The sequence below is a fragment of the Zalophus californianus genome, chromosome 12 (genome assembly GCF_009762305.2).
Source record: "Zalophus californianus isolate mZalCal1 chromosome 12, mZalCal1.pri.v2, whole genome shotgun sequence".
NCBI lineage: Eukaryota > Metazoa > Chordata > Mammalia > Carnivora > Otariidae > Zalophus > Zalophus californianus.
In genome coordinates, this window is record NC_045606.1 from 105479396 (window position 1) to 105502011 (window position 22616).

General features: G+C 46.5%; 1 protein-coding gene across 1 annotated transcript in view; it reads left to right on the forward strand.

Annotated features, from left to right (window-relative positions):
• The window catches only part of UBE3C (ubiquitin protein ligase E3C), a 116774-nt gene that overhangs the window by 76223 nt on the left and 17935 nt on the right, over positions 1 to 22616 (forward strand). The window contains exons 19-21 of the mRNA XM_027573611.2: positions 16872 to 17084; positions 22216 to 22404; positions 22504 to 22570. Of these exons, the coding sequence (XP_027429412.1) occupies positions 16872 to 17084; positions 22216 to 22404; positions 22504 to 22570 (469 nt within the window). The remainder of the gene's footprint in view (positions 1 to 16871; positions 17085 to 22215; positions 22405 to 22503; positions 22571 to 22616) is intronic.

The following is a 22616-nucleotide window of genomic DNA, read 5'->3' on the forward strand; positions in this document are numbered from 1 at the left end:
GTATTTGGAGGAAGTTCATTAGGGTTTTTGGATAGTCTGGGAATGCATTTTGGTTTCCCCTATTTAAGAGTGGGTTAGGAATCCCCGATACAGAATATTTACTGTCCAGTGCATTTTGAGGGACAGATTGGATTATAACACAAGAATCATAATTGGTGCAGCTTCTGCAGGTCAAAGGTATGACTGGAGGTGACATTCTGGAACTGAGGGCAGCAAGCTACAGCCTCTGGCCTCCTATTCTTTGTAGTTAAAAAAAAAAAAAAAGTTTTATTAGAATTCCAGCAGGGATCATCATTTACATTGTCTGGTTGCTTTCCCTACAACGGCAGTTGAACAAAGCCCAAATAAAGCCTGTGCTCTGGGGCCCTTTCCAGGACAGTGTGCTGACCCTGCTGTAGGGCTAAGCCAACAGACAGATCATAAAGAACGTTTGTGTCGCATGGTCTCCATGCTGTGGGTCATGGAAAATCATTGTTTTGAGCAATGGCTGAGACTTACTACATTTGTAAGGAGACAACATGGGGCGAATGGATTTTAGAGGGTGAGACTCAAGAATTAAGAGTTAAGGGTCTGGGACACTGGCGTAGGTCCTCAGTGTGATGCTGTGAGCTCAGTGGAGACTGAAGAGTGACCACGGGATGTGTCCGCAAGTCTTTCTTTCCCTGGCGTGTTTTCTTAGAACTGCTTTATTGAGATATGATTCACATACCTGAAATTTGCCCACTTGATGTGCGATTCAGGGTGCCTGGCTGGCTCAGTTGGTGGAGCATGCAACCCTTGATCTTGGGGTCATGAGTTTGAGCCCCACGTTGGCTGTAGAGATCACTTGAATGAATGAATGAATGAATGTTTTTCAAGTGTACGGTTCAATAGTTCCAGTGTCGTGAGAGTTGTGCAGCCGTCACCTCCGACACATTTGGAACATTCATCTCCTGTGTCTGTTAACAGCTCTCCTTTCCCCTTCCCAGACCCTAGGCAAGCGCTAACTTACCTTTAGTCTCCATAGAGTGTCCTGTTCTGGACATTTCATGTAATTGCACCACATCTACGTGGCCTTTAGTGACTGGCTTCCTTCACCTGGCGTCATGTGTCCAAGGATCACCAGAGGTGTACACGTCTGTGTCAACACTTCGCTTCTGGTTTTACCAAATCATGTTCCCTTCTGTGACAACCACATTCATCAGCTGATGGGTGTGGGGTTGTCCCTGGTGATGTTTTTAGTGGAGTGGTTTGAGAAAAATGAGTTTGCTGTGGGGTGAAGAAGAGCGAAGGTATAAGAGCAGAAAAGAGTGTCGGTGGCCTTTTCAGAAGGCTTCACTCTGAAGGGAAGGAGAGAGAGGATCCCCAAAGAAAGAACATGTTCCAGAAAAGAATAGGTGGGTTGGTTTTCAAAGATAGCGTAGCTTTGTGCAGGTAAAATGTCGATAAAGAGCCAGGTGAGAGGGATGACTTAGCATGCTGGGAAAGACACAGCAAGGGACTAGTGAGCCGCCATGCTCCAAGAGAACTGTCTGCGTGGCGTGGCGTGGTGTCTAGCCGGCACGGGGCTAGTTCAGGGAATTACATGTACCATGTAGTTCTCAATCAGTTTGGGTGTAAGTGGCCATTGGTGGCCTGTGACTGCCGTGTTGAGCGGCTCTGAAGCACACATGGAGGTGTTAGCTTCAGGTGTCATGAGCAAGGAAGGTGGGCCAGGGGATGGTCTTGGTGTAGACTGGGTGAGTAAGGAAGGTCAGAAGGTGAGCTGTTGCTGGCATGGGTGCCTGGCTGATGGAAGGATGAACAGCCAGCCTGAGGATTCAGCCCTTGGTGCTTTGGCATATCCAGAGAGACTGCAGGGAGTGGCCGTGTGGGGAGGGAGATCAAAGAAGACGGGGTGTTAGAAGGGAAGAAAGTGTATCAAGGTCAAGAGGTGAACAGTGACCCCCTGCTATGAGGTTGGGAGGATGGGGACTGTGAGGGACGAAGTGGTGCCCCCTACGGTGACGTCAAGCCGAAGGGTAAATCTAATGCGTGCTATTCACGGACTCAGTATGTAGGAATTGTGATTAATGAGTCTGTCATCCTTAAGTAAATAATTAAGAAGTTAATGTTGCTATCATCATTATTTTCTGTGAGAATTAATCAGAACTATCATCATTTTCAGCTGTATAGTAAAATTTCTTATAGATCAGATTTGTAGCTCTGTTCTGTCTACCTATGAAACAGACCTGCCATTGTTCACCTTGGAGTTGCCCATTTGAGAAGCAACTTATAAATCAGTGTCTGCAAAGCAGATCATGCACTGACTTTTAAAAAAATGAATAGATAACAGCTTTTTTGAAATATAATTCACATTCCATAAAATTCAGCCTTTTAAAGTGTACTGTTCGGTGGTTTTTAACATGTTCACGGAGGTGTGCAGCCATCACCAGTTTCCTTTCAGGGCGGTTGCATCATCCTGGACAGGAGAACTCTTCGCACATTGGCAGCTGTTCCCCGCCAGCCCTGGGCCGCCACTCATCGACCGTCTCTGTGGATTTGTCTGTTCCGGACATTTCATAGAAACGGAGCCTACAATTCATGGCCTTTTGTGACTGGTTTCTTTGACTTAACAGAATGTTTTCAGGGTTCCTCAACATCGTAGCATGTGTCAGAACTTCTTCTTTATAGCTGAATGATATTCCATTGTGTGGATATAAGACATTTTGTTTATGCATTCATCCATCGATGGACATTTGGGTGTTCTCACCTTTTGGCTATTATGGTAAATGCTGCTATGAACATTTGTGTACCGACCTTCCCTGAGTTAGGATGGGGTTACATCCCGATAAAAACCCATCGTAAATTGAAAATATGAGATGTTGAAAATGCCTTTCACACACCTAACCTAGCAAACATCACAGTGTAGCCCAGCCCACTTTAAGTGTGCTCAGAGCGCTCACACTAGCCCACAGTTGGGCAAAGTCCTGTAACACGAAGCCTATTTGACAGTAAAGTGTCGAATATCTCCTGGAATGCACGGCACACTGTCCTGAGAGTGACGGACGGGACGGCTGTGTGGGTGCAGACGGCTGTCGGTGTATCGGCCGTGGCCCCTCGTGATCGCGTGGCAGCTGGGAGCTGCGGCCCCCGCCCGGCATCACGGGGGGTGGATCAGACCACGAAACCGCGTATCGCTAGCCCGGGAAGAGAGCCACATTCAGAACTTGGAGCACGGTTTCTGCTGAGTGTGTATCGCTTTCGCACCATCGTGAGGTCGAAAAATCCTGAGTCGGGGACCATCTGCACAAGGTTTTGTGTGGACATATGTGTGCGTTTCTCTTACCTGAGAGAAATCTGTACCAAGGATTGGAAGTGCGGACTCATCCGGTGATTCTGCCGTCAAAGTGTTTACAACCTTTTACGGTCCCGCCAGCAATGTTTGAGGGTTCCGGTTTCGCCACACCTTGGCAACACTTAAGATTGTCTGTTTAATCTCTTTATTTTATTTACTTTCTTTATTTTTGTGTATTTTCTTAGAACCATCCTGGTGGGTGTGAAATAGTATCTCATTATGCTTTTGATTTCCCTGATGACTAGCGATGTTGGGCATTTTTTGTGCGCTTCATGTCTTCTGTGCAGAAAGGTCCCTTCAAGTCCATTGTCCATTTCCTAAATTGAGTTGTCTTATATTAAGTCCTTTATATAGTCTAGTTTTAAATCCCTTATCACCCTCATCATGATTTGCAAGTATTTTCTCACATTGTGTGGGTTGTCTTTCGCTTTCTTGATAGTGGCCTTTGAAGCTCCAGAGTTTTTAATTTTAATGAAGTCTTAATGCATTTATCTTTCTTTTGTTGCCTGAGCTTTTGCAGTCTTATCTAAGAAACCATGGTCACACCGTTTTAATCCAAGGTCACAGATTTACACCTGTATGTGTTCTTCTAAGAGTCTCATAGTTTTAGTTCTTATATTTAGGTCTTTAATCCATTTTTACCTAATTTTTTTATGGTATGATTAAGGATTTTATTTTATTTTTAAGTTTTCAGGGGCCAGATAAGCTCCTCTCTTTCCAGTTACACATCATTTTGAGTTAGTTTTTGTAGGTGGTGTGAGTCAGGGGTCCCACTTGATCCCTTTGCATGTAGGTGTCCAGTTGTCCTAGCACCATTTGTTAGGAAGACTGGCCTGGTTCCCTTGTCAAGAATCAGCTGACCATGAATGTAAGGGTTTATTTCTGAACTCTCAGTTTTGTTTCATTGACCTCTGTCTAGCCGTATGCCAGTGTGGCATTGTTTTGATTACCTGTGTAGTCAGTATTGTGTGTGTATTTGTTAATGACAGATGGTAATAGAGCCCCCGGCCTAACAGTGCAGAGGGGTGGTGGAAGGGAACCGGTAGGTCCTCAGTATAAAAATCATACTCCTTTATTTGTATATCTGAGATGCGCGGATGGAGGCCCATTATTATTCATTTGTTCTGATTCCAAATGTTGCTACTTTAATAATAGAGACTCTTAAGTGTTGCTTAAGTTTAGAAATGGGCTCTAACTTAACCTCATCATTGTGTACATATGTTTCTTTAGGCTCTCCTTGTTATTTCAGAGACAAATTTCAGACATTGGCCTGGTGTTAAATTCCTTTAACATAACTGTCAAACAGATCATGTTCTACTTTAATTCATTTAAAGACATAACCTGTCTCTGCACCTGAAGCCGCATGCTGGCTTTGGCGTCCGTTCTCCATGAGATACCGTCTCTCTCTCTGGCAGTGGTCCCCGTGACTCAGCTTCAGCTCCTCCCGGACAAGAATACGTTTCATAACCCATTTCATGAAAATCTTTGAAATGATGCACTAGTTCTTTCTAAGGTGAGCCCAAGAATCTCCTAAATTAATAGTAATAAAATTAAATTTTAAAATAATAATGGTGAGACTTTATTTTGCTAGACTAAACTGAGATACCCCATTAAATCTTTTAAGTATTTATTTTTTATTTATTTAAGTAATCTCTGCCCCCAGCTTGGGGCTTGAACTCATGACCCCGAGGTGAAGAGTGGCACACTCCACTGACTGAGCCGGCCGGGTCCCCCTGAATTCAGTGCTTCTCACACAGTGCGGTTAGAGACAACAGAGGAGGTGATTTTATTTGCATGAGTTAAATCTTACTAAAATTTGGTATTGTATTTTCTTTTTGAATGTATAAATTATCCAATCTTGATTAATACAGAGACAAGATGATTAGACGGTCCTGGTTCACTGAAGTTTTCTGGCCAGTAGTTACATAAGTTTGGTGAGGATAAACTCATTTTTCCCCTCTGCTTATGGCCGTGCTCCCAGCTGCAGATGTTGTGAGGAAGCGGTTTCATTGTGGAGTCAGAGCAGATAATAGATCACTCTTACTCCTCTGCTTCAGAATACGTATCTCTGTACCAGATTCCACGGAGAATTGTCTCCCAAAATAAAGTTTATGTAAATTGTATCTCAGTAAAGCTCTTTAAAGTAGTAAAGGTTAGACAGAACCAGTAGCAAAACTCTAGTCATAGGAGGATGGTAGATAATTTAGTTCCACGTATTGAAGATTTTACTTACATAATTTTCTGCATTTTCTGGAAATTCCTAAGGAAATACTAGTTTCTAAAACATCTGATTATTATGTGATTACAAATGGTTAAACTTTGTACCAACATGTTAAAAATTGCCCAGATCTTAGCATGGACGGTATAGCCGTAATAGTGTGGTATCTGTACATTAAATCCTTAGGGGAAGAAAATTGTGTATTGATTGATTATGATATTTATTGGGTCATAATGTATTTAAATTTTCTTTAATGCATATGTTAGTGATTGTTTACTGTGATAAAGTGCAAAGAGGTCTTCAAGAGCAATCCTACATAAAAGAATTACCTCATGTCACTGGTCACTTCTCAATTAGAAGTTCCATTAGCAGATGATTCCTGCTGCTGGTGTGGGTCTTGATTGCATTTTATCGCCTGTAAATCAGGCTTGAGACAGGGAATAAATAAACAGCTCAAGGATGTGGTAATGTCATCTTGAACTTTTTTTTTTACAGATAGAAGCACCTAGGTCCATTTAAGCCAATTAAGTTCAGAAATTTATTGAAGGAAATCTTTTATCATATTTGAATTCTATTTGAAAATGGCTTTTCCCCCCCTTGCTTCAGATTATTGATTTAATTGGAACAAGATGCCTATAAATAGATTATTTGATAATATCTTGGTCATGTATTTCCAATTTTTAATTAGCAGACCCTGAAACTTTCACGTGGCTTATAATTTTTTATTTTAGTAGAATACAGTGTACACTTAATGTAGCAGAGTGTAATAGTTAACAGTTTATCCTGAGATTTTTTTTTTTTTGAAGATTTTATTTATTTGAGAGAGAGAGAGAAACAGCATGAGAGGGGAGAGGGTCAGAGGGAGAAGCAGCCTCCCCGCTGAGCTGGGAGCCCGATGTGGGACTTGATCCCGGGACTCTGGGATCATGACCTGAGCCGAAGGCAGTCGCTTAACCAACTGAGCCACCCAGGCACCCCTATCCTGAGATTTTTGAGACTTGGGAAAATTTGTTCTTTTATATCATTAGAGTCCTTTTGTAAAATGCTCACTGAATTTGCTGAGCCTTTGAAAGTGTGGATTGAAGTGAGTACTAGTGATTTAAGTTACCTTGGTCTGTAAATGGCAAAGCTTCTCTTTTATAATATCTTGTTTTGAACTCTCAAACTCATTAAGGGTCAGTGTAATTGAGCTTCTTCATCTGATTGTCATTGGACTAAGTGCTCTTGTCTCTAAAGTTAATATATCTTTTCCCCTAGATTTTTTAAACATAATATTCAGCAAATACTTGATCATTCTGTGCTTAGCACAAGCCTTCCAATCAATGTTAAGACTTTTTTACTTTGATGTCAGCAAATTCCACAAGCAAGCTTTCTCTGAATCTCCCAATTATCCACAGTGGACGGTTCATTATGAGTTTGCTCTTGTTGACCTTCAACTTTTTTTGGAAGCAGAAAAAGCAAAGACCATAATAACTTACAAGTGGTTACTTTATTGGACTCTTGCCCCTTCTGAAGATCGCACCGGCCTTCACAGCCCCTGATACTCACGGTTCACAGTCTTTCCCTTTAACAACCGAGCACTCACCCCTCTGCAGATTACTCCTCCCATCAGTCAGGGCCATAGTTTTCTAAGTTCGTTTTATTTTTTCACAATTATATGTGAAATAAAAGTAAGTTAGAGTGTATGGTAAAAATAGCAAGTATGTTCCAGAATTCAGTTGATTCCACTCCTAAAAGTATCATTGTAGTTTTAGCCCCTCTGAGATATTTACCAAAATTCTTTCTGTTCCTGAATAAAGTAGAGCTTGCTTACTATTGAGATATCCCTTGTCATAAATTTTAAGCACTCCCAAACACTAGTTAAATGCAGATCAGTATCATTATATGGAGGCCATTTTCCTGGGAAGTAGTGCTGGAGAGAAGACCCAAGGGGGATGTTGGGATTTGAGGCAGAGAGAGAGAGACAGCGGGGCTGTACAGATTGTGTTCTGAGGACCAGAGGATGGAGGCATCGACGACCGCAGTGGGGAGACTTGGGAAGGGATGATGAGATGTTTGTTCTTCCTCAGGTCCTGAGATGTCTGCTAAGTATGCAGTTGAATCTTTGGGCCTTGAGTTGAGGGGCGAGGTCTGAGCTGAGCGAGCCATCACCATTCAGGTGGTACTTGAGGTGGTGAGACTGGGTGGTGTCACCCAGGGAGTGAGTGTAGCTAGAGAAAAGAAAGCACTGAAGAACTGAGTCCTGGGCCAGGTTGAGAGTTCAGAGACTGCAGGAGATTGTAGCCACTGAAGGTCAGGGGAAGCCGCTGGAGATGCAGGGAGCAAACTAGGCAAGTGTGGTGTTTCCGAGGCCAAATCAAGACAGTGTTTCAAGGGAGAGAGAATGATGAATAGTGCCAGATGCTATTCATATGTCAGGACAATAGGGGCTGAGAAGTGAGCATTCACAGTGTGTTCAAGAAGTTTGCATGGAGGGTGGAGGCCAGAGCCTCAGCACATGGAAGCAGTGTCTTCCAGAAATACCTTATTATGTACCAAATCCTGTTCCTCTGTAGCTGCACCCCAGCAGAAATACGTACGTATATTTGCCAAAATACGTGTATAAGAATGGCTCCAGTGACGCTACATTATATAACCCCAAACTGAACTGCCCAGATGCCCTTCAGAAGTACGGCCGGTAATAAACTGTGGGATATTTACGTGAAGTCCGGAATGACCAAACCACAACTGTTCACAACAATGTGGAAGAACAGCACAGACCTAATGTGAGTAAAAGAAGGAGTACATTCTGTAGGACTCCGTTTGTATAAGCTCAGAAACAGGCAAAACCAGTTTCTGTTGTTGGGCATCAGATTCTTTCTCCTTGGGGTGGGGGGTGGCGGGCTGCTAAGTTTTTCTTCCCGGGACTGAGTGCTTTGACGGAGTGGGTCCACACTCAGGACCGGGGCACTCCGCCGCAGCCGACTTCTGCATGGTTACAGGAGGAAAGGGTTGGCGGGTGGGACAGCTCTTGAGTCTTTGTGTAAAGAAAATCTCAGCAGTAGCTGAAAAGTGTGGGCTTGATGGAGCTGAGTTGTTTTCAAGAAGAGAGCAGGCACGTGTGTTTGCTGCCGATGTGGCTGTGCAGACAGGGACTGCTGAAGGAGCGTCCTAGAGAAGGTGGCTGGCAGGCTCTGGCGCTCAGTCCAGGACGCGCGTGGTCAGTTTGTGCGGGAAGCCGAGGCCAAGTGTGGGGCGGGGTTGTGGGAGGTGGGAGCCCACGAGCTCTGAGCGCGTCCACTGTCCTGAGGCGGTAGGCAGCCTTTGGCCGGGTGAAGGTGGGGAGCAACGGTGAGATGAGGAGGAGGCAGGGGTCTCAAAGAGTGGCTCCCAGAACAGCGATAAGGGGTGCTGCATGGGGCTTGTCAGTCAAGCCTTTTCATGGACTCTGCCCCCGGCCTGCTGGGCCCAGAGCTGTGGGGTGGGTCCCTGCTGAGTGTGAGGATTGCCAGGCCAGGGAAGCCCAGCAGGACTGCCAGCTGCCCTCAGGCTCCCTTGAGGCTGGCAGCATCATTGCAGGGGGGGCATGGGGGGGAATCCAGGCACAGACACAGGTGTGGCGGCAGGTTGAACCCGGGCAAGTATAATACAGGGCGAGCTGGGTACAGGGGAATCGAGGGCACAAGAGCTGAGTACAGCCATGAACGTTTAAATCTGGGCTGTGGAGAGGAGGCTCTTCATGAGGATCCGAGGGCAGGGCAGCAAGAAGGTGACAAGACAAGGTATGACATTATTGGCCGTGGGGCCACATGGACCGGGCAGGAAGGACTCAGAGTGTGGGGAGATTGAAATCAGATCCGGGAGGGACACTCAGTTACCTGCAGCAGTGCTTCCAGGACAGGCCTGAAGACTGGGTGCCTGCGTGGGGCAGAGCGACAGAAAGGCACACGAGAGTGGACAGGCGATGGCCACGGGGTCAGGGTCAAGGGCAGGGAGCTGGCAGCCACGGGAGGAACTGCCGTGGGTACTCTGGCCCAGCAGCAGGAGAGTCAGTGCCAGGGACGGGGGGTGGCAGGCATGGTGTGAAGTGGCAGTCAGAAACAGGGAGGGGTCCCTACCTCACTTTTCCCACTGGTGCAAGAGTGCGACCGAGCAAACCACCACCAAAGGGGAAGGGTGCTGAGGAGTACAGAGAGCACAGCACTCGGGGCGCCTGGGTGGCCAGTCCCTGAAGCATCCAGCTCTTGATTTCGGCTCAGGTTATGAACTCAGGGTCGTGGGATCAGCCTGTGTCGGGCTCCCACTTAGCAGAGTCGACTTTTCTCCCTCTGCCCCTCCCCATGCTCTCTCTCCCTCTCTCCCTCTCTCTCTCAAATAAAAAACCTTTAAAAAAAAAAAAGCACAGCCCATCCTGCAAACAGTGCTAAACGTTGCACTATTGTCAGGAATAGTACGGTTTCTTAGAAATGAAACCAAGAACACAAAAAGAAGAAAATAGGTTGGATTTCATCAAAAACTTTTTTGCTTCAAAGAACACCGTCAAGAAACTGAAAGGACAACCCACTAAAAGGAGAAAGTATTTGTAAATCATATCAGATAAGAGACTTGTACTAGGATATAGAAAGGACTCTAATAAAAAGACAAACTAATTTTAAAATGGGCAAAGGATCTGAATAGATATTTCTCCAAAGAAGATAAATGAGCAATAAGCACATGAAAAGATGCTCACCATCATTAGTCGTCAGGAAAATGCACATCAAAACCACAATGCAAGACCACTTCACGCTCAGGAGGACGGAGAGAGTCACAAAGACCACCCCAGTGCTGGCAAGGGTGTGGAGAAATTGGGCTGCCCCTGCGTGGGGATGAAGAGTGAATGTGACACAGTGGGGCCCTCGGGAGAATGGACTGGACAATCCACGGTTACACAGCTACATTTTGACTCAGCCAACCTGTGTTCGGCAAGAAGCGTTCACTGTAGCATTCTCTACAAGAGCCTAGAGGGAGAAATGAGTCAAATGTCTGTCATCTGACGAACAGAATTGGTCTATCCATCCTACAGGAGTTGACTTGGCCACGGAAAGGAATGAAGTCCCGACAGCCGCTATGACCGCCGAACAAAACAGGCCCCGTGGAGAAATCGAATCACAGAAGGTCACCGTTCTAGGATTCCATCTCTGAAATGTCCAGAGAGGGAAATCTGTGAAGTGAGAAAGTAGATTAATGATCGTCCCAGGCTGGGAGGGTGGGAGAAATGACCACAAAGGGGTAAAGGGTTTCTGTTGTGGGGGGGGGGGGGATGAAAATGTTCAAAAACGAATAATTGTGCTGATGGTTGCATAACTCAGTCACAATAAGAGCCACTGAATTGTTCGCTTTAAATGGGGTGAATTGTCGGGTATGTGAATCATCTCAATAAAGCTGTTACCAAAAAACAGTATGATGCGGTGATTTTGCAAGAGCCACAGGGGTCCTGTGTCTCCTCACCTTGTGGAGAAGGTTCTCAGCACCTGGCGATGACTAAGTTATTTACCCTGGAGGGACGTCCGTAACCTCAAATTTCAAGGGCGGTAGTGTGACAGATTTCCGTGTATATTTTACTATCCTGTGCGGTAAAAGAATCTTCAAACCTGAAAAACGTTTCCTTTTAGTTAGCGAAATGGTTCTGCCATGTGGGGTACCTTAACCGGGCCTTGGCATTCTTCTAAACTCCTGATAAATCTTTGAGAAGCAGGGATGTAACAACTGTCCTGAAACTCCCAGGTAGCTACTTCTTGCGGTGTGTCACTTTGGCGACCCCTTTTGGTTCTTGATCTTCCAGAAGCGCGTCTGTGGGCAGGGCGGGCGGAGCGAGGGGGCCGTGTCTCGCGTGGAGCGGGAGCCTGGAAGCGCGCGGGAAACGCGCACACGGCAGGGGAGCCTCGGCGCTCGGCTGTCAGACTCACCACGCCGCAGCTTCGTTTCTGCATGCGCAACAGGGAAAACAGGATTGAGAAGTGAACTTTCGTCTCCCACCCAGGCTCCCCCACGGGTTTTCTGAAGAACTGTTTTTTGTTGTTTTGTTTTTTTAAAAGATTTTATTTTATTTATTTGACAACACGAGAGAGGGAACACAAGCAAGGGGAGCGGGAGAGGGAGAAGCAGGCTTCCCGCAGAGCAGGGAGCCCGATGCGGGGCTCGATCCCAGGACCCTGGGACCATGACCTGAGCCAAAGGCAGACGCTTAAGGACTGAGCCACCCAGGCGCCCCAAACCACTATTTGAAGAAGCACTGTAGGGTGCCCAAGAGTGTGAGGGAGTGTGGAGCTCGAGGGGCTGCCTCACCGTGGTGGGTGGTGACCGCGCACGGGAGATACATGGGAACTCGGGGCATTGCTTCCTAACACCTTGACATTCAGTGTCGCTGCCGCCGTGTTGACCAAAGCAGCAAGCACTGTGGAAAGATCTCTGGGGGAGGACTGTGAAGACCCAGGGGTTTGAAATGAATCGTGACACATGTAGTTTTGCATAACCTGAAGTGTCTCAAAAGAGAAGAAATGGGTTTTTGTGAAGAAATTCACGGTTGTAGAATTCCAGTGTAGAAAGTAGTCCCTAGCACATAGTTGGCACTTAATAAGTGTCTCTTGAATGATTGGATGCCGTATGTTGTACATAGACCTGGGTGTTAAGGATGAGGGGTGTTTTCTGCCCTGTGGGAGCTTATGGTCCTGAAAATCCACTGTAATCCCAGTCAGAGACTGTGTTTTCCACTCGTGGGTATGCGTGTTGAAGCACAACTATTAAATAGCATATTACTATCAGCCCACGTCCTTATGTTACATTTCTTTCTTATTTTTTTAAACTGCAAGGTTAGCATGATCTGAAATAATTAAAATTATTATCTTTTTGCTCAATTAGGGTGGCTTTAACACAAGACAACTCTGATATAGTTTTTAGATTAAGTTATAAATGTTCACTTTAGAACTACCTGAAGATTGATAGAGATGCATTTGAAAAGCATTATTTTTTTATTGATTCTTAATGTAGTAAATTACTGAAGTTATTTGGCAGCAAACAGAAACGGCCTCTCATGTGGTTCACATTTATTCTCCCGATAGTGCCACGATTTGCATTAATTGCATTGCGACTGCACTCACTTATATTAAAAGGCTTCTACTATAATTAATCCTTTTTATTTCAAATCATTTTGGCACAATTTCTAGCTATAAACACTCATAAAAGACAGACAGTTGAAAAATACATTACAGGTTTTTTCCATATACCTATTGCAATTTTTTTCGTGACAAGTCGTTATTGATGTGCTTCTGGAACAAGTGTGGTGCAACCGGCTGAGAATTAAGGCCAATGTGAAAAATGCTAAGTGAATTATTTTGCATAAAAAATAGGCAGTTTTAAAATTGTATAATTAACCTGTGTTTAGAAAATACCTTGATTTATGCTTACATTTGTATCTCAGTTGCATACATTATGGAAATTTAATTTATAATCCATTTAGCTGATGCAATCATAGTTTTTAGTGCTATCATTTATTAGTGCTTGTATATTAAATGCTCTAAAGGTTTAAACCTGCCTTATGTAAAAAATTATACCTAGGCATTTACATTTTATGAGTCACAGTGGGACTTCTGTTTAAAATTCAGGTAGCTCTGATCTATTTAACGAATTTCACTGGTTTATTGTTACTAATGCAGAAGTGGCAAACAATGACCTTATATATTGAACATCCCATGATTTACACTTCCAGTTTACTTTAAAGTCCACTGTACAAATGAGGCTTTTCTTCAACACCTGGAATCAATCATGGCGTCTGGCGCAGAATGTTCTCCTTGGCTTTGAAGCCATCATTCATGTAGAAGTAATGGGATTTTTAAGTGCTCCAGGTTAATAGTCTTAGCCATTCTTAACTTTAAGCAAACTGTGGTTTTTCAAAACAACTCTTTGCGTTATCAGTAGATGAGTTAAGTGCTAGTTGCCATCTTATTGCTCATTCTCTCATTCAGAAGTCTTTTTTTTGCCACATTTTCAGAATTAAGTGGGTAATCGTTAGTCTTCAAATCAGAAATAAAAGCACGGGGACATAACACTTCAGTTTCCCTGGCAGAGAACATCTGGAGTCTTAGCTGGAAGGGGGATATTATGAAATACGTAGTTAACAGATGGCGAACCTGAAGTCCTTAGACATGTTAACCTTGGGAAGAAGTGTTAATTCATACTGTCTGTCAGCAGCGTCCTGAGACAAGAAGCCAGTGCGCACTGGATGCTGCTTTCAGGACGATGTTTGGTAGCTATTTTCTGGTTCCTTCCAGTCCTGTGAGTGGGAAAGACTTTGAAGTGTGGGTCTCACTCAAGGTGAACCTGAGTATTCTCCAGTGGCGTAGGAGGGACAGGGGAAACACTCATTCGAGGGGTACATTTTTGGTGTGTTTAAGGACCAGTGGTTTACAGACTAGCGCCACCGCTGATTGTTGCCTGTGTGGAAGTGGCACACATCCGGTGTGACCCAGCTGACTAAACGCTGTGGCAGTGCCGGGAGCCGTGGGCAGGGCATGTTCACCCAACATGAAGGGTGGCGCAGGGGCTGGAGGCTCGGAGGGCCGGAGCCCCTGCTCCCTGGAAGCTGTTAGTCTGCTGTGTTCGCTCGCACAGGTGGGTCTCACCAGAGCCTCGTGTCTCACGTCTCGCGTGTGTGGACGTGGTTGGGTGAATGGCCTCCTGGGAGAGGGGCTTCTGAAGTCGAGGTCTCACGGCCGAACAACTACCCCTGGGTTTACAGTTTGTTTTATGGCGGTGTTCCGGGAGCAGCGTGGTGGCACTTGGATCTTTCAAGGGTGACTTAAAGAAAAGCTCTGAATACATCCATAGCACAGCTCATTGAGTACTTTCTGAAGCGGGGCTCCCCCGCCATCCCCCCAAAAGAGAAGAGTTTGTGAGAATGTGTGCCTGAGGCTCTGCCTCCAGCTCCCCACCCACCGAGTGGGGGTGGCGACTCCACTCTCCCTGTCATTGTTATGTCTCTGCAGACCACGGTTACTTTAGCAAAAATGGCCTTGGGCATGGAAATCCAGATTCCCCCTAGACTTCTGTAGAAGAGTGACTCTTGCCTTCCACTTAGGAGATCTTCCAGACAGGCCAAATGGAAACGAGACAGCTGATGTGTGCTCAGCGCAGTGCCTGGCTCAGAGCTATAGCATCAATACATAGTAGCTTAGGTTCATTGGAACGGTTTGACAAGACTTGTAGGGGCTTCCAAGTCCATCATCTGTTAGAAGAAAATAACATTTCTGAAAATTTTACAGCCCACTTCTGCTTCCTTGTTGCACTTTACAGCCTCAGGCCCATAGGAGTATTTATCGTGCAGGATGAACCCTGACATCATGCTAGAAAACCTGCATCACTCGGCCCCTCCTTTCTCTGGATGGAGAATCTGGAGATTAATACAGTAATATTCACCAGTGCTTAATTTATCCAGTACCACCAGTCATCAGGGAAATGCAAATTAAAACCATAGTGAGATACCCCACTGCACCAACCAGAATAACTAAACTTAAAAAAGACTGACAACGCTAATAATCAGTGAGGTTCTGGACCAGCTAGAACCTTCCTGTGTTGCTGGTCATGGCGGAAAATGGTTGTGTTTTGGAAAACAGCGTGTCGTTGCCTGATACAGCTAAGTGCACCTCATGCCCAGTGCTTCCCCTGTCAGCGGGTCTTAAGTCTATACTGGGAGAGGTGAGCACGGATCCACAGAAAGGCTCACGCTGACGGTCCAGCAGCTTTGTTTATCCTAGCCTCACATGGGAAACAACTCCACGTCCATCATCAGGCCCAGGGCTGGAGGTACTACACAGCCTCACGGAAAAGAACAGACAGTAACATCAATGAATCTCACAAACATCATGCTGTGAGGAGGCACACGCTGCTGGTGCCATTGGTAGAGTCCTGGGGGTGGCAGCTCACCCGTGGTGACAGCCACAGGAGAGGCTTAACGTGAGGGAGGCTGTGGCTGAAGGACATGAGGGAGCTCTCGCGGGGAATTTGGGGAGGGGAGATGTTCTGCGTCTTCACCCGAGTGGCCACTGCACGGGGGGTACAGTCAAATACAATCATGCATCAAGCTGCACTTACAGGCTGTACGTTTGTCTTGCTCTATGTAAGTTATCCTTTAACGTACACGAGTGAAGAGACAGGCGCATGGCCCTTGGACACAAAGTAGACAGTAACTCAGAGTGGAGAGGTCCTCCTGCGGGCATCAGGGCATCCGGGTTTGGCACCGGCGCTGCCCCGTGCTAGCTCACCGTGTCCACACGAGTGCCTGTGAGTCCCAAGGCCCAGTCTCTTCAGTCTAGAACAGGGCCTGGCCACCTGCAGCCTGTGGGCCGGGTCCGGCCTGCCCCCTGTTGTGTGGCCAGTGTGCTAAGAGGGCTTTTTCCGTCTGATGGCCGAAACAGCCTAAAGAATAGTATTTCTTGACATTGAGAATTGCATGCCATCCAGCCCTGGTACACACAGCTGCCCTCACTCGGCCCCGCACTGTGTTCCTTTTCTGCTGCAAATGCCAAGCGGAGGAGTGGCCACCAAGCCAGTCCAGCCCACCGTTGTGGATTGAATTGTGACCCCCCCCCCAAAAGATGAGGTTCCCTCCTAATCCCCTGTACCTGTGAACCTGACCTTATTTGGAAGTGAATCTTTGTATATGAGTCACAGCAGGTTAGAGTGGCCCCCCAAATCCAGTGACTGGTCTCTGTAAGAGAAAGGACAGGGAGACACACACACAGAGGGAAGACAGCCCCCCGAAGAGGCAGAGTTTCGAGTGACTCAGCCAAAAGCCAGGGGCCACCGGGTTATGGCCGGCAACATCAGAGAAGAGAAGGAGGCCTTTCAGGAGAGTGTGTCCTGCTGCCACCTGGAGTTAGACTTCTGGCCTGCAGAACCCTGAGGCGCCAGGTCTCGGTTGTTCTGAGCCCCCGGCGTGTGCTGCTTTGTTACAGCAGCTCTTGGGGGCTCACACACCTGCAGACCCCTTTACCGAAGACACATGCCCACCGCTGTTGCAGCACAAAAGATGGGGCTCTTGAACATCTCCATCGGTATGCACATTCTATGAGGCAGCCCTAAAACGTGCTGATAGTCTGCTCCAGAATTTGCGACACACTGAACGCATGCATTGAATGGTTAACCTGGCCTAGCACAGGGTAAGTGCTCACCAAATATTAGCTTCCACCATCATCATCATTATGAAGAGGAAGTATCTGCTGTCAGGATTCTGTTAAATCTCAAGTTGGACTTTTTTATTTGTAGGCAGTATGAAAAAAGAATTCCTCTGAAATGCTAATCATTGCTCCTTGGTCTCATTTGAAGGCTCTCTATGAAAATATGCTGGTAGAATTGCCCTTTGCTGGCTTCTTCCTGTCCAAATTGCTTGGAACCAGTGCAGACGTGGACATCCATCATCTCGCCTCGTTAGATCCCGAAGTGTATAAGAATCTGCTTTTTCTCAAAAGCTACGAAGGCGATGTGGAGGAACTTGGGCTGAACTTCACTGTGGTGAACAACGACCTGGGAGAGGCACAGGTGAGGAGGCCCTTGGCCGGTTTGGTACTGATGCCAGCTTCTCTTCCCACATGACGGGGAGGGTTTCCTTCTGTGTGGAAATGCTTCAGTGCCTTTCCAGTGCTCTGAGGGTTAGACTTGGGGAGTGGGGGTGTCTGGAGACGCACATGCCCTGGCCCCAGTCCTTTGTGACAGATGTGCTCTGGGATTCTCTTCCTGGGGCGGCTGCTTGTCTGGCTCTCCGTCCCAGGGAGTGGCGGTTAGCACCTTCCCGACTGGAGCCCTGAGGGTCCCTGTGCCCCTCTCTTCCCTGCCCAGTCTTGGTGGACCTCGGGTGCTTGGACACCCGATTGTTGGCCTCCATTATCAGTCTGGTTGGTCTTGCTGCCTTTATCCTTTTACAAAAAATAAATAAACCCTACATGTTAGAGATTGAAACTGATTTTTTAAATGACAGCATTATTGGGCTATAATTTGCATATGGTAAAATGCACACTTTAGAGGATGGCACGGGTCAGCACATTCCCAGAATGGGCAGCCCTCACCCGCATCTCCATCCGGGATGGTTTTGTCTCCCGAAAGAAACTGTGTGCACATTAGCAGGTCCCTCCCACCCAGCGTAGGTGAGCACGATCTACGTGCTGTCTGCGCGTCCGTCTGCCCTGGACGCAGTCCCTAACTGGAATCTTACAGCCCAGGGCCTTCTGCGGCCGGCTTCATTCCCTTGTTTTAGGAGCCAGTACTCCATCCCTTTACCTGGCTGAGTGGTGCCCCACTGTATGGAGATGCCACAGTTTCTTTCTCAGCTGATGGACATTTGGGTTATTTCCACTTTTCAGCTGTTATGAAGAATATGCTATGAACGTTCTTGTACAACATACTGAACTGTGGAAGAATTGATAACATCTGGGATTTACTTCCAGTATGATGAGAGCAGGGGCAGTGGGTGGAGGTAGAGATGAGCTAGATTGGCCATGAGGTGGAACTTGCTAAAATAGGCGGTCGGGGCAGGGGGCGGCATTCGGCATACTTTTTTGTCTACATTAGCATACGTTCCGAGATGTAAGACCTTTGTGTTGGCTTCCTCCCTGGACTGCAGAACCGTTGCATGGCCCCCATACCAGCGATGTCTTCAGAAACTAAGTTAAGAAGCACACACAGACTTATACACCCTAGTTCTAAACTCTCTGGGTATTTTTAAATGTCTGTCTTTGTGGTGTTTGAATTTTAGTCTATTTCTTGGCCCTTAAAAAGCTGCCTGTTGGGGCGCCTGGGTGGCTCAGTTGTTAAGCGTCTGCCTTCGGCTCAGGTCATGATCCCAGGGTCCTGGGATCGAGCCCCACATCGGGCTCCCTGCTCCGCGGGAAGCCTGCTTCTCCCTCTCCCACTCCCCCTGCTTGTGTTCCCTCTCTGGCTGTGTCTCTCTCTATCAGATAAATAAAATCTTAAAAAAAAAAAAATACGTATTTAATGGGGTGCCTAGGTGGCTCAGTCAGTTAAGTGTCCGACTCTTGGTTTCGGCTCAGGTCATGATCTTGGGGTCGTGAGATCGAGCCCCACGTAGGGGCTCTGCACTCAGCGGGCAGTCTGCTTGGGATTGTCCTCTCTTCTCCCTCTGCCCCCCCAACCCCCACTGTGCGTGTGCACGTACTCTCGCTCTCTCAGATAAATAAGTAAAATCTTAAAAAAAAAATACAGAAAAAACTAGCTATTGAAGAAATAGGTGTGGATTAAACCCTAAGTGGGAATATAGGAAATGATACACCTTGGGTCTCCTGCTTCCCTGTCTTGGACACCTCCAGGCGTTGTTGAGAACTGACCTCAACGCCGTGAGAAAAGGTAAGAGTGAGGAGGACGGAACCATCCTGTTTGCTTGCAGCTTACTTAGTTGCTTTTGTTTGCACCTCTTCCATTTTATAGAGCTGAAGTTTCAGCATGCAGAAGTCAGATTTTTGTGAAAGATGAGGTTTGTTCCTGGCGTGAGGACGCTGAACACAGTGATGCCGCTCGCCCTGCTGTCTCGCTCCACCTGGTGGCATGATTTAAAAAATGAAATAAAAGCGCCAGGGCAGTCAGTTTTATAATGACCTGTCCACGGCCTTTGCTAATGGGAGTATTTCCCATTTTTCCTCCTAAAATAGATGGTGATAGTGAAATGTCGCATATGTAAGAGTTCCATTAAAGCACCACTGGTAATATTGGAATCTATTAAAAGCAAAAGTGTGAAGTTACAATGTTCCAATTATTCATAGAAATTCCCACTGAATAAAGAGATTATGGATGACAATGCAGAGGAATAATTACACTAAAGAGTCCAACAGGAAAAATTGAGAAAGTCACTAGTAAAGCAGCCAATTTGTGGGGGAGGTCTTACGGATTTCTACAGAGAGAGATCGAAAAACGTAGTCCTCTATACAGGTTTAAGTTTATAAAATACTGCGATTTAAAGATTTCTAATATGCAAATACTTCATTATGTTGGTAGGTTACGTTAATCAATTTCCCCTTTTAAAATACTAGTGTTCCTCCCCAACGTGTTTTCTTTGGTAAAATCAGTATGGCTGTTAGCCTGCCTAAAAACAAAGGTGAAATTTTAGACCACGAATTTGTACACATATCTTTGCTGAGGAAAGTGCTCAGGGTCTAAGATGGTCCCGTGAGTGCTCATCGTTACGTACGAAGCGTGGACGTGAGTCACGAGTCCTTGTGAAAGTCCGGGCTTGCTGCTGTGCTGTGTGACCCGGGGCAGGTCACAGGGGCACTTCCCTACCTTCGGGGGCATGGACGTGGCTCCGGGGGTGAAGTGAGTTCGCACGGGTAGTGAGCACCTGAGGCCCCGAGCCTTCTGCAGGTGGACTCAGGACTGTCAGGGAGGAGAGCTCTTCACATAAGAACTGCTCTAGTTCCGGGCGCCTGGGTGGCTCAGTCGGTCGGGCGACCGCCTTCGGCTCAGGTCACAATCCTGGAGTCCCGGGATCGAGGCCCGCATCGGGCTCCCTGCTCCGCGGGGAGTCTGCTTCTCCCTCTGACCCTCTTCCCTCTCGTGCTCTCTCTCTCTCATTCTCTCTCTCTCAAATAAATAAAATCTTAAAAAAAAAAAAAAACTGCTCTAGTTCCATACTTAGAGATGTCAATATGCCCCCAAAACTTAGAGATGTCAGTATGCCCCAATAGGGACAGATTTAATGTGATTTTAGACACAGATAGTTGTTTTGGTGTAGCCTAGAGAGGAGTTTGGATGACCGAGGCGCAGTCCCTGTGCAGTCACTGGAAATGGCATCGCCATCTGATCAGGCAGGGTAACTGGGGCTTTGGAAGTCCTTTACCTGATCGTTTCCCGGGTCCTTTGTCTTCGAATCACTCAGTACATGCTCATTTATTACCTGTTGTTAATCCACTTAAGGTGAGGAGTGGTAGTTTGTACATTAAAACAGAGCTGCGAGCGCGAGGCCCAGGTGAGAGATGGCCCGTCAGCGGACAGCGAGCACGGGAGGCATTGCGGCCTCTCCCCAGAGCAGAGACAAGCAGGGAGATGTGGGTGCAGAGCTTTTCCTAGGCCTCTGGTTCCAGCATGGAGCACGAGAATTAGTGAGAAGGGAGGCGTCATCTAGAATGTGTACTGTGGAAAGAAGCAGATCTAATAAAGCTTTGTAACGTCTGTAGCGTGAGATGGCCATGTAACCACTGTGTGTACGATGATTTCCATATAGCTCTTCAGCAGATTGTAAAATGGCCTTTCTCTAAAGTGGTAAAAAAAAGCGGGCCGAAATGCCATTGTCCAGAGGGGGAGGTGTTGTCTTCATTATGACAGAACCACGAGGGGGACGTTTTCACGGTTTCCATAGCCTGCAGTCACCCCCAGAGGTTTGCCACCCACTGGTCATTCTGGAATGGCTTGTTCACTTATTGTGGATTTGTTTTCTGGTTCTTTATCCTCAGCACAGACGGCCTCATCCAAATGCATCTGAGAAGAGTAAACAGATTTTAAAAAGTACATTCTTGTAAATGAGGCTGATATGTTTATAATTGCCTGTGCTGTTTTGTGAATCACCTTTGGTTTATATGAGTTTACAGAACCACAGTTCTAAGGTAGACAAAGCAGAAGTATCACCATCTTATTAATGACGAAAGCAGTCCACGGGGCAAGGTGAGTTGCGGGCGTCGGCGTTCCAGTGAGTGGGGAGAGCCAGCGTGTGGCCCCAGCTCCCGCCGAGGGCTTCCCGTAATGCTTCGGCGCTGCCGGCACCACTCGCCAGCTCTGTGCTAGACCGACAGGCTGTGCGAGCATGGTTACCTAAGGACAGAAGGTTGTCCTCTGAGATTCAGTCATCTGAATGACGGTCAGTCATCTCTAATGGACCGCTGTCCCTCTGAGTCCTATTTAAAGCACTTCGGGGGCACCCGCCCAGCTCAGTCCGTGGACCATGTGATTCCGGATCTCGGGGACGCAGGTTCAAGCCCCACGGTGGGTGTAGAGATCGCTTAAACATAAAATCTTTAAAAATAATGAAAGAATAAAGTATTTCATAGTGGTAACAACATGATGGAGACCTTTATTCCTTAGGCTGTATTTTCTCCAGAATGAATCCCTTTGGACATGTGTTCATTTTTGGTTCATATCTTTGCTCCTTGTGATTCATAATTTATTTTAACTTTTAATTATTTATTTTAGAGAAAGTGTGCACCTGTGTGTGGGGGGGGGGGGTGAGGCAGAGGAAGAGAGAATCTCAAGCAGGCTCCCCACTAAGCACGGAGTCCGATGCGGGGCTCGATCTCATGACCCTGAGATCATGACCTGATCCAAAATCAAGAGTCGGATGCCCAAACAACTGAGCCACCCAGGCGCCCCAGATTCCTAATTTTTTAAGACAAAGTTGCCACGATTACATTGCTGCATCACTCCTTAGTGCTTTGGAGAAAGCATTGGTGGCTAACAATCTTAAAGACAGAATAAGATGCCCAGCTTTGGAGAATGCCATCAGAGGTGCGTCCTGTGCCAACAGAGACTGGTGTGCGTACCAGCCACGTGGCTTTTTACTTAGATTCTCATGTACAAATCAGTGCTGTCAAGGTTCTTTGAAGTCAGTGTTTCTTGCTTTCGTTTTACTCTAGTCATACTTAGAATTTCCAGACCCTTATTTTAATATTTACAGGTGGTCGAACTAAAATTTGGTGGGAAAGACATCCCTGTCACCAGTGCCAACAGGATTGCATATATCCACCTTGTCGCTGACTACAGGCTGAACAGGCAGATCCGTCAGCACTGTCTGGCCTTCAGACAGGGCCTGGCCAACGTGGTGAACCTGGAATGGCTGCGAATGTTTGATCAGCAGGAGATCCAGGTACACTTCTCTCCGGTGCTTGGGGTCACAGCTGTCACGTGACACGAAAAAGCTGTCTTAAAATCTACCTCAAATTTATGAATCGAACTTCTTTTTCAGGTATTAATTTCTGGTGCACAAGTTCCCATAAGTCTAGAGGACCTAAAATCCTTTACAAACTATTCAGGTATGTTGTCACTACTACACTACTAGTTATTAATCCTGAAAATGTT